Source organism: Sinocyclocheilus anshuiensis, unplaced genomic scaffold (genome assembly GCF_001515605.1).
Source record: "Sinocyclocheilus anshuiensis isolate Anshui unplaced genomic scaffold, SAMN03320099.WGS_v1.1 scaffold526, whole genome shotgun sequence".
Taxonomy (NCBI): Eukaryota; Metazoa; Chordata; class Actinopteri; order Cypriniformes; family Cyprinidae; genus Sinocyclocheilus; species Sinocyclocheilus anshuiensis.
This window is the reverse complement of record NW_015547649.1, coordinates 154,727-167,357: the sequence shown is the minus strand read 5'-3', so window position 1 is coordinate 167,357 and position 12,631 is coordinate 154,727. Positions and strand designations below refer to the sequence as shown.

Genomic DNA, 12,631 nt, shown 5'->3' with positions numbered 1-12,631 from the left:
CGTTTCAAAAGTGTTTGCAAAATGGTCAAATTTTATTTTCTAACATTAACATAACAAAAAAAAAAAACACGTTGTTTATTATTATTATTATTATTAATATTATTATTATTAACTGGACGGTTTGATTTTAATGTAATGAAAATGTTGAAAATGAGAAAAGTAGCATATTTTTGGAATGGGAGGTTTGGAGCTATTTTAAGTGTGTAGCTATAAATGATGACCATATATAGGCTAACAACGAAGCAAATTGAGAAAAAAATCCATCACGAAACTACAATTTCATCAGTCTGGAAGCACAGCCCTAAATAGGCGATTTACAGTTCAAAAACACACTTTGTACTGTGAAATTAGCTAATATGCGCTTTAACAATAATACGAGCTGCATTTATTTTGAAGCCTCGTTTACAAACTGAGGAACGAGTCGAAATAATCGAGCCTATCCGAGCCGGGTAAACTATAGCCAGAGTGGATGGAGGAATTCTCCAGAGTGCTGAAGTAGGCTACACTTCTTCATGCACACTACCGAGGGATCAGCCACACCCGCTTCAGTTTATTGGGCATCTTTCCGTGGAACGTCACATGCAAAAGAGCCACACGCACGTTTATGCCGATGAATTATAGATTAAAGGGAGGCAGAACATGCAGATTGGGTCCCACGCACAGACACGGTCCGACTGCCCTCGCCTCACCCACCGATGACTGCGGAGATGCGTCCTGACGAGCCCTGCTGAAGAGCTCCAGCGTTCATCTGCGTTTGACAGCGTTCACTCACTGACAGCACGGCGAAGACAGCACGATGCTGGGGTTCTGTAGAGCTGGGACAGCGCTGGCTCTCATCCTGCTCAATGCTCTGGTGCTCATAGCTGCAGCGGACGAGGAGCTCATCTTCAGCGATCATTTTCTGGTCCAGCTGCACGAGGGGACGACCGAAGATGCTCATCAACTTGCCCTGGAGCACGGCTTCGGGAGCGCAAGGAAGGTAAGTAGCAGTATGCACAGCAGAACGCCTCCGAAACGGCCACTTTGATGCATGCATGTTGGTTTTTAGACATTTATAATTATGCAATCACATATAGCTGTCAATCATGAAAATCTGAGTACAAGATGTTCTCTTGTGGACAACACAAACAAAGCAACTGGAATGAAGTGCTGCGTCCATTCAGCAAAATGCAAGCTCAGAAGTTGAAAGGCTGGTGAATAAAACTGCTGTTATGTTACAGTGCATCAATTTAAAAGCCATGCCTAATTGATTGTTTTTTTTTTATGGTCATATGGATCATTAGGCTTTCCTACAGAAATCTTAAAGGAAAGTGTACAGGATTCCTACTGGAACTGCCAAATCCTTCAGGGATGAATAAGAACACTTACAAATGTTAGTTTGTTATTATAATAATAATAAATGTGAAAACAGGAGTGCCAGTTTATCCAGTGGGATTTTTGTACGTTTTGATCTCATAAGAATACATAGGATTGGTTCCAAATGTATGATTTCAATAAAAAACCCCATTGCTGTAAGATCATTGGACTAGTGTGGAACTAGAGATTGGATATATACAGATATTCTGGTAATGATGAAAACAGTAGGCTATTATTATTAGGATGTGCATGTTTAAAAGTAAACACAAATGAATCACAGTTTCTTGTTTGGAGTACAATAGAAATATAAAAACAAGACTTTAACCCCTCGGAACTGCAGAAAATAGCATAATATCATTCTTTTCTGTTGCATACGTGTTATGAGCAGTGAGACAATGACTGAGAGTAAATAGTAAACATGTCTTTCTTCTGACATCGCAGTGTTTATTTATTCCATCTCACGTAGGGCCGTTTATCCCTGAACAGAGGACTTGATTAGCCTGACAAATCAGCCTTGTCAAATGTCAAAGCATGTCTGCTGCAGCTCTCACTGGAGTGGAACAGAGCTTAGGAATAACACCTGACCCATTATCATGTGTATGGCTTATTGCATGTTTTTGAGAGGGATTTTGTCCTCCTCATTCACACCCGCTCTGTCTGAGCCAGTATATGCTCCCCTTGAATTGTGTAATTCTCTGCTTTCTTTGCTCAATTAAGACGCACCCTAATAAACACTGAGCTCTGTTAGCTGAACTGGACAGTCTGCAGCTTTTCGCTCACATTATATGAGTTCAGTTCCTCAATCACAATTAACTGTCAGTGCCTTTTATTCAGGGATTCTTCTTTTCTTTACCATGGCAAGTCTCATAGAACAGGATTTTAATTTATAATGACAGCCTGGTGGTGAAATGACTTTGTCCTCCTGAAGTAGAGGAACGATTAGGAATAAATACAAATATATAAAATGAATTACACCAAAAGGTAAATTTAAAGAGCTAATACTTTATAGAAACTACAATTATAGTTGAATCTACAGCAAGACAGCAGAGTTAAAATGAAAAATACAATACAGCTGCCAAAATATGGTTTATATGTGATGGTTTCAGTCATTCAGAGCTGATTTTACATTCAGATGTTAAGTGGATGATTTGATTTGTGGCCGAGCGACATTTCGGTATATTTTGCACTCGAACTGCACTATTTCTACTTCAATATTTCAAGTTAACTGTAATGAATATAGTGTAGTACATGGGTCATTCCTAGTATTCGGTGCCATTTGAGTCCCCATGACATAATGTAAAAATGGGTTAATACTTGTTTCTGAATGCTAATCTTACAAAGTTACTGCCCCTCTACAATCAAACACAATAAACATGTGCTTAAAAATTAATTAATTAAAAAGAATTACTCTTATTTTAGTGCAAGTAGGCTAAGATGCCATTTCCCCAAGTAAGCTTGCATAACTTCAGCCACAAATACAAGTAATAAAAATCAAACAAATTCCATTTTTTTTTCAATATTGTTGTATACTCTTATTTATAATATTCCTCAACAAAATATATTTTTTTGTTATTTATACATTTTTAATGCTTAAAGTCTTTAAAAGATGTTGTGTCCCTGAATTGAATGTCCCCCCTGTTACTCTGATGAAAAGTCCCTCTGAACACGGCCCTTGAATGTTTCTCTACTAACATGATTCTCAGGAAGTATAACACTTTTTGGTGGCAAACTATCTACAAGAAGCAGAGTAATTAACAATCTTTAATTCACCCTTTTTTCAGTGTTTTATAATGATTCACTGATGTGGTAAAGCATAACATGTCCACTCTGTTATGCTTATTTCTAATGGAAACTGATAACTTTTTGTAATTTTGAAAATATGGTTAATAAGCAGGTTAAAAATCTTCCTCTGTGATCATTACGCACTAGCTTGTTGATTATTACATGAGTAGCAATAGCTGACTTTAGCATAAAATGTCCCTCCTGTCACTGTCCACCCTGTTACGGTTTTGCACTGTAACAGGGTGGACATATTGTAACATTTGATGTAAAAATTACATAAATAAGTGTTTAAAGCATGTATTGGTACTTATAATTAATTTATTATGCATTTAAAAGAAAGAGTTGCTTAAATAGTATGCATGTAATTGTCAGGAAATGGCGCTGTTGTCTGCTGAAGAAAAGCAGCGACGCTACAGGGCTCGTTGTGATGCACACCCTGAAAGAAGGCAGATATACCTCAATAAAAAGAACGGGAGGTGGAGAAAGGACATAAAAGAAGGAAGAAAAAAAAGAGTGTTAGAACTCAGCTTTGTTGATTAAGTAGAAACTGTAATAAATTATCTTGACTTTGCCATTACAATGTGTGTGTGTCTCTGTGGTGTGTGTTCGTGTCTACGTGCTGTGTGTGTGTGTGTGTGTGTTTGTGTGTGTGTACTGGTATTCCCTGCATTATGTGGTCCAAATGTTCCCACAGGTATAGTAATAACAGTAAACTTTCATCTTGTGGGGACATTTATTTGGTTCCCATGAGGAAAACAGCTTATACTCTAAGTCATACAGAATTAAGTGTTTTGAAAACCTAAACTAACTGTAGTTTTGTGTGAGGGGTAGGTTTAGGTGTAGTGTTAGGGTAAGGATATAGAAAATACAATTTGTACAGCAGAAAAACCATTACGCCTATGGCATGAGCCCATAACGATAGGAATTTTAGTGTGTGAGTATGTGCGTGTGTGTGATGTGTGCGTGTGTGTGAGAGAGCGAGAGAGAGCAAAATAATATGTTCTCTAAAACGATAAACTTTCAGTAGTAAAATACAATGATAAACCTATTTTGTAGCCTAATAAATGGACAGCATAACAAAGTAGATCTTATAATAATAGGTATAAGAACAACTTACTTTAATGTGTAATAGGCCTTATATCCTATACATTTTATATACAGAACAATCTATCTGTTGTAGTGATTGTAAATTGTGACAATATGCTTCTTGTATTAGGCAACATGTTGAAATATACTGTTGTTTAGTGGTGTGATGTCCACCCTGTTATGTCCTGTCCACTTTGTTTCCCCCTCTGTCCACCCTGTTACCTCAGTGTTTTTTTGATATTACTAAAATAAGTTCAACAAATGCTATGCATATATTTGTGGTTACTTGTAGGGAATTAAATGGTAAAACGAAATAAGTTAAAATGGTTTCCAAAATTCCATTTAAATGTATTTTTATTCTAAAAGAAATGTGTTGAAATTACGCTGTCTCAAAAATACAACAACTTTTTTCAAGATAATGCCCGATTATGAACACTTTGTTAATATACATATGCAGAGTAAAGAGAGGGACATTTTAGCTCTTAGAAAATGTAAATATTACAATAACTGTGCATTCAAAACACTTGTTAATTGAGATGAGTATGTCCTGTAACAGGGTGGACATTTGGTCCTTGCACGTCTGAGGAATTCCATGAAAAATTATTAAAGAATAATATCCTGAGCTGGACCAACATATTTTTCTTATAGTGTAACAAGCCCTTCTTCAGATAAAATGATTACATCATGGAAATTTAAACATTTTTTTATGGAAAGTCACCAAGATGAAATGGCACCGAATAGAAACAATATCTGCTCGCTTAATCTTGGAATTTATTAACTTCAGAAATATGAACTGATGTTTTCGAAGTTTGAATACCATGTATTTTATTTAGTTGGTGTCAGACTAGGTTTTGTAGAGCCAGTGATGTTCTTGTGTAATATTCAAACAGTGTCAGTTGATCATATAATACACATCAAAATTATCATCTCTGGGGCTATTAGTTGCTAATTTTGACCCACAAATACTTAGCTTTAATCTAATATTACACTGTAAAAAATGTGTTGTGCTATCTACTTAAAAAAATTACGATAACAATATTACACATAATACTCACTAAAAACATAAAATAGCACTTAATTTCAATATTTACTCTCCATATCCAGCCATATGCAATGCATGCTGGGAACTAACAATCACTGCCAAAATAAAACTGCATAATTGAGCTATTTCTCTTAAAATGAACAGGTAGCCTTTTTTCAGTTTGATCAGGTTCTCAATTCAAGCCTCAAAATTTCCTTCAAAAATTAGGAAAACATATCTCTTGGTTTTATTAGTGAAATATTTTCTATACAACACTGAAACACAATGTCTTTAATAAAATATACAGTATCTTTTTAAATGAAAAATACAAGACCCATGATTCAGTTTTTACAGTGTACACTTGAATATTTGCATGCACAAACAATTTCAGCATGTTTTCTAGGCACATTTCACAACATTTTCATGCTGAGGAGGGTTTTAGTGCATTAAAGAGTTAGGGTTAAATTTATGAATTCACAGTGGGATGAAATATTGACATATAGCCAGACACTCAGCCTTTTTTGACCTTCAAAAACATTATCAGTCATACTTGGGGAAAACATGCATCTGTTGGGTTTCCATAATCATATTCCACATTTCTTAAGAGGCCAAACTCTCTGCTCTCAGCTCTTCTAATACAGGTGTGTTTAATTGCAGCTTCCTTTTGGCGAGGGACTATTTCATTTCTACCCGCGGGAAATCCCTAAAACCAGGAGGAAACGCAGCCTGCAGCAGCACCGGCGCCTGGCGAAGGATCACCGGGTAAGACCAGAACCCCACCGTGTGTTTGTTCCCATAGAAACTAGCCCAGGCGCATCTGATGCCAGAGCCACTGCTTGTAAGAGTTCAAGGCTAACGTGTCAATCACACGATCACTCTGTTCTGGCTCGTACCTTGGCTTGATGGTATTTTGAGTGGATTATCTTGAGTGGTATTCTATCAAGTGTTATGACACTATGCAGTCTGAATGAGGTTACATTATTATTTATGACAATCTCACACACAGCATGGCCTTTTTTACATTATTAAATGTACAGCATAAGATTTGCATAATGTATGTATTCACATCAGTGTTAATTTCGTTGACGAATAATTTTCGTTAACAAAATTTTTTTCACCGACGACAACGAGGCAATAACGAACTAAAACTCTTTTTGAATGACAAAAACTATGACGTAAATCTATTGACATTTTCGTCAACGTATAAAAACGAGACAAAAATGTTAGGGAGGGACGATTTGGGAAGAGATTCATTCAGAACGAATCTGCTGCGTGGTTCGGTACATATGAACCGGCGGGACATGAGCTAACATACACTTGCTGCACGTCGCATAAAACATTAAAAAATGTCAATATGTGGGAGTAAGAGAAGAGCAGACATATGGATAAATCTGACGACGCAAGAGAGAACTCAATTCGGTCCGGTTTTCTGAGCACAGACACTGAAGCATACACACACAGAAAGCGCCTCTCACAACGTGCGAGTACTCTTTTGCGTCGCATGAACGGAGAATTACACACAAAATGATGTCGAATTGTCCGTTTTGACGAGTATTCACGTAAACACAGTTGATTACGTCTTAAGTGAACGTAAACAGCAGGGAGAACGTGTATCAGTACATTGCATCCATTGCAGCTGTGCATTCGGTTTTAAATTGTAGAGAAATGCTTAATAAGTGCACTGTAACTAAACCCATTAGATTTTAGCCGACTGAATTTACTGTAGATTTAGTCAACTAAAATCGTATGCTATTTAGTCGACTAAAACTAGACTAAAACTAAAAACTATTCAGATGACTAAAATATGACTAAAACGAAATGGCATTTTAGTCAAAAGACTATGACTAAAACTAAATCAAAATTTGCTGTCAAAATTAACACTTGATTCACATCAGAAAAGATGAATAGAACTCAAAAAAGTTGATCAAAGTTTTTAATTTTGGGACATAAAGTCGGGCCCCGCATATTCTGTCTAACAGCTGCCATCTCTGACAGGAGGAGATGTGTTTGCTTTGTTTTTATGTTATGATGCGAACAAACTGAAAAAAAAAATGTGTGTAGACTCCATCCAATAAGTGCTGGTTATTTCACAGACACAAAACGTGAAATATACAGCTGTGTTCCTGGAGGTCACCCGCTACACTTAAACACAGTTTTGGTTTCCAATCTGTCTGGAGATCAGACTACTTGTTCGTAAAAATAAATGAACCATAGATGGATTTTTGGGACAGAAAACGGGAAGATTTCAGTCTGTAAGATTTAAGCCTATAATCAACCTCCATAATCCTGTGAGTGGCGACAGCAGCGATTTGCACTCGCATGAGAGGATCTGTTCACATTCTGCACTTTTAATAACGAAACAGCTATTAATGTTCAATTGTGGTCTTCAGTCAGGCTTGAAGAGCTGAATTATTTATTAGTCCGTTCATCAGGGCCGAGTGTGTTAACTCATCCAGTGGCACAAAATGTTTCCAAACCATCAAAGCATTCTTTCATCGACATATTGAGCATCATTTGCACAGATCTTCAAAACATCAGGATGCATTAAATTAAGTTGTGATGGCCACTCTGGCTAGTTGACTGATTCACATAAACGTAGTCATTTTAAAAGAAGTCTGTCAGAGGGCCCAATTCACAGTGTTAATATGAAGGAATTTTCCGTATTTTGTTTTACCTGTATTATGATTTCATGCATTGCATTATGTTGTGCTTTAGAATAAAAGGAAATATCTGTAAACTTAACAGATTGAAAAATACCAGAACCTTTTCTTCTTACAATATGCATAATCTGACATGTTGAACGAGGAAAAAAAGGCATTATCAGGAATTTGTGGATGAAATCAAGCACCGCCTCCAGTCACCTGACTAAAGCCCACTCTTCAATATCTGCTCATTTCCTGGCCCTGCATTATCATCTCCCAAAATACATCACATGACAGGAGCGAAATGTCATAAAATCAGTGTTCAACAAGAAAGAAAATGCTCTCCAATAACTAATGCCTCTGAAATTATACATGCATTCACTCGAATGTAAAAAATCACATTATTGTACGGGTGATGTCTGATAACTTCCCCGATCTGAGTTTGGATTCAATTAAAGGCTGTTCCAGCGACCAGGGTAATAAATTCAGAAGTGACAGACCTATCACATTCAATCCATTCATCATCTTGACAAACGACTGTGACTCATTAACAGACTGTGATGTGCTTTAGCTCGGCGGTTCTCATTGACGGCCTAAAACCTTAAAATGGACATCAGGTCATGGACAACAGCAAAAAACCATTGCAAATGCAAATAATAGTAAAGTATAACTCACTGTGTGTTCATTCAAACACAACAATTTGACTCAAAAAAGACAGACTCATGTACTCATCTGTACTTAGCCTTGAACAAAACCACATAAAGTACAGGAAAAGATGAACTAAACTATATTCAGTACAGGTTCAAATACAAAGGGAAAAACACTTGTGTAGGTTTGTGCGTGGAATGCGATTTGCGTTGAACGAAAGAGATGTTTAGAAAGCGAACTGGACCGCTTTGTTGCATCAGTTTTTGAGCCTATATGCATTTCAGAGTGAAATAATTAAGTTCCAGTGTTTGACTTTAAGGACATTTTTGTTTCAATGTTGGTTGTCCAGTAAGCAAATCTGAATCCTGGAGAAGTAGAAGCAGTGCTTTAGCCGTCTGTGATGGATTTGACAAACGACTGTGACTCATTAACAGACTGTGATGTGCTTTAGCTCGGCGGTTCTCATTGACGGCCTAAAACCTTAAAATGGACATCAGGTCATGGACAACAGCAAAAAACCATTGCAAATGCAAATAATAGTAAAGTATAACTCACTGTGTGTTCATTCAAACACAACAATTTGACTCAAAAAAGACAGACTCATGTACTCATCTGTACTTAGCCTTGAACAAAACCACATAAAGTACAGGAAAAGATGAACTAAACTATATTCAGTACAGGTTCAAATACAAAGGGAAAAACACTTGTGTAGGTTTGTGCGTGGAATGCGATTTGCGTTGAACGAAAGAGATGTTTAGAAAGCGAACTGGACCGCTTTGTTGCATCAGTTTTTGAGCCTATATGCATTTCAGAGTGAATGGATGGTGTCTGTGATGGATTTACCTCAACAGCTTCAGACGCTCGTTCATATTCACGCAAACAGCCTTCGGTTTGAGCCTGGAAGGCCCTTCAGAATCAGTGCTTACGGATGAAGGGGAGGTTTCTGCATCGCCACAATCATCTCAGCTCAAGTGTTGTCACAGTATCGATCGGTTTCTTGTTTTTGTGCTCTGCTCGTTCACACGCTCCTCTCTGGCTGTTTACACTGAGACTCTGCTAATGTTTGCTTTGCTCTTCATTTGGACAGTTTCTCCCCTTCTGTCTCGTTCAGATGTTGCGTAACGGCGTTCTTCATTATGCTGAAGAATCTCCCTGAAGTCAACGTGACTGTCCACGATCTGTTTTACTTCCGTATTTCTGATTCAAGTTATTAAATGTATTGAAGGACTATGCAGATGATGCACTACTGAACTGTGCACAATAAGAGCAGAAATGTGTGTCGAGGGTCATTTTTAATGCCATAACATTTTCTCATCTCATTTAGAGGTAAGCCATTGGCTCTTCACTTTGCTCGGAGTTTTGGTTTAATACACCTGTACTTCACCTCTAAAGGCACTTCAAATAACACTTAAAATAAGAATGTGCTTTTGAGAACTTTATGGACAACATTATGGAAGACTTTTATGCACTTACTGGTGCTATCTTGGAAATGCTTGTATTCCCTTTATGCAATGTAAATCTGGTACTTAATTTCTTCAACTTTTATTATAAACCACATAAAAAAATACTATAGTAATTTATAGTAAATACTTTGGTTTTTGAACCATACTATAGTAAAGTGTATTATACTGTATACTGTATATTATAGTATTTGCAACACTTTGTTAAAGAATGCCACAGCATACTGTAGTATTAACTATAGTGAACTGATAAACTGTAATAAATACAGTAGTATACTTTAGTTTTTACTACAGTAAACTGTAGTGTATTGTAGTATAATATACCCTATAGTTGTGGAAAACTTAGTACAGTATTGGGTAAAGTAATTTGTTTAAATGACTGTAGTTGTTATATTACCACAGCAACTATAGAATCATCACAACAAATTAATTCAAGTACTTTACTATAGTATGGTTCAAAAACACTATAGTATTTACTATAAATTACTATAGTATTTTTTCATGTGGGTATTCACGGATGGTGAAACACAATGCGACTGATTGCAAAACTGCTAAATGAAAGGCAATGTGTCCTTCAGTACTGATATACGGTAGTGTAGAAATGGTTCTGCAAATGATGTGAACCTTTACAATAGACATAACCGACCCATAAACCCATGAAGCCAATTTAATCCAGAGAACAGCACCTGTAACTGTCACTTTCCCTCCTTTCAGCTCAAATTCTTACAACTCAATTATCATGTCCTTGAACCCAGTGCCTGGCAGAGCTGGATTTCCCTCTTTTGCAGAAAGAAGCACATGCTCTGATTCAGATAGACATTTGCACAATGACCAGAATCTCATATCACATGTGAGTCATTTTTTATCACAGTAATACTGTATATATCATGATATATACTGTATTTCTCCCATAGACTGAAAAAAAAAATGTTTTATACCATTAAAAAACCATTAAAACCAGTTTTGTTACTTACAATAAATGTTAGCTGAAATAAAATATAATAAAATAAAATAATAAAAAGACTTATTTATTTCAGCTAGTTTCCAAGGCAACCTTTCTCATTTTTATTTAATTTATCTTGATGTGCTAAAATGTTAGGTTTTACAAACTTTCACAGTAAAAAATCTTACTTCATTAACTAATATAATGTTAATATAACAACCTATTAAAGTACTAATACCGTTTTTATACACTGAAAAGCATCAAAATCAGGTGGCAATGAGAAAGTCTGATGAATCAAAGCTCATCACAAACAGCTCTTCTTGCTGAGAAAGTAAACACTAATATATAGAAGGTGCACACAAACACTAAACACCATCATGGTAACAAACATGATAATGAAATAATGCAATTATTAATTAAATAAATAAATAAACATTAATTTAACAACATTAGATGTAAGATAAAACCCTCATGTACACAACTGTACACAACTTAAATTTTCTGAAACTTAAAGGGGTGGTTGACTGTTTTTTGTCTGTTTTTTGATTGTTGAAAAAAAAAATGTTTTATACCATTAAAAAACCATTAAAACCAGTTTTGTTACTTACAATAAATGTTAGCTGAAATAAAATATAATAAAATAAAATAATAAAAAGACTTATTTATTTCAGCTAGTTTCCAAGGCATTGGTGCATTGGTGCACACAAACACTAAACACCATCATGGTAACAAACATGATAATGAAATAATGCAATTATTAATTAAATAAATAAATAAACATTAATTTAACAACATTAGATGTAAGATAAAACCCTCACGTACACAACTGTACACAACTTAAATTTTCTGAAACTTAAAGGGGTGGTTGACTGTTTTTTGTCTGTTTTTTGATTGTGTTTATGGGGTGCAGTCTAACATGTGTTAATGCATAGTTATTTATTTATTTTTTTTTTTTATCGCATTATTTTTCATATAATTTTGACTCCAACTTAATTGTCTAATTAACTGCAATGCATTTTTTAGTGTTACTTTAATACTCTGTTGTGTGGGTTGTATAATCACTAATCAGTGTTCATTTAAAGGGGTGGTTCACTGGGTTTTTTCTAGGCTTGATTGTGTTTATGGGGTGCAGTCTAACGTGTTAATGCATAGTTATTGTTTTTTTGTTTTTTTTTATCGCATTATTTTTCATATAATTTACCTTTATTCTACACTACTCTGTCCCTTCTCCTATAAACGCGCTGATGAGTTCCTGGTTTTATGAAGCCCCTCCCTCAGGAATACGTGATGGGCTCTGATTGGTTAGCTGGCTCAGTGTGTTGTGATTGGCTAAACTGCCAGTGCGCGTCTAAACGTCCCGACCCTCACCTCAGAATGCACTCCGGTTGTATTGTAAGCAAAGGCGTCGTCAATATTGCTTATCAATTTGAGCCCGATTGAGACCCAGAGAATATTAGTGAAGAGGATTGTGCAGAACCTGTGCAAGCACGGCTTTTAATGGTAGTCCTATGTTTTTTGTTTGTTGTTGTCTCATACTTTTAGATATGCTATTATTTGTAAATGCTACTGCTTATGTTAGCTTTTAATACATGGTTTTATCCTGATTAAAGCTTTAATACAGTACAGCAACTGCACGCGCGTCCATGTATAACGCTTCTCATAGCTATGTGAAAATAAGTGTATAATTGGAACA

At 36.0% G+C, this 12,631-nt stretch overlaps 1 protein-coding gene across 1 annotated transcript in view; it reads left to right on the top strand.

The window, feature by feature from the left end:
• Positions 1-555: 555 nt before the first annotated feature.
• Positions 556-12,631, top strand: part of LOC107701967 (neuroendocrine convertase 2-like) — a 79,257-nt gene continuing 67,181 nt past the window's right edge. Inside the window, exons 1-2 of the mRNA XM_016504138.1 lie at positions 556-979; positions 5,903-6,007. Of these exons, the coding sequence (XP_016359624.1) occupies positions 797-979; positions 5,903-6,007 (288 nt within the window). The 5' untranslated portion in view covers positions 556-796. The remainder of the gene's footprint in view (positions 980-5,902; positions 6,008-12,631) is intronic.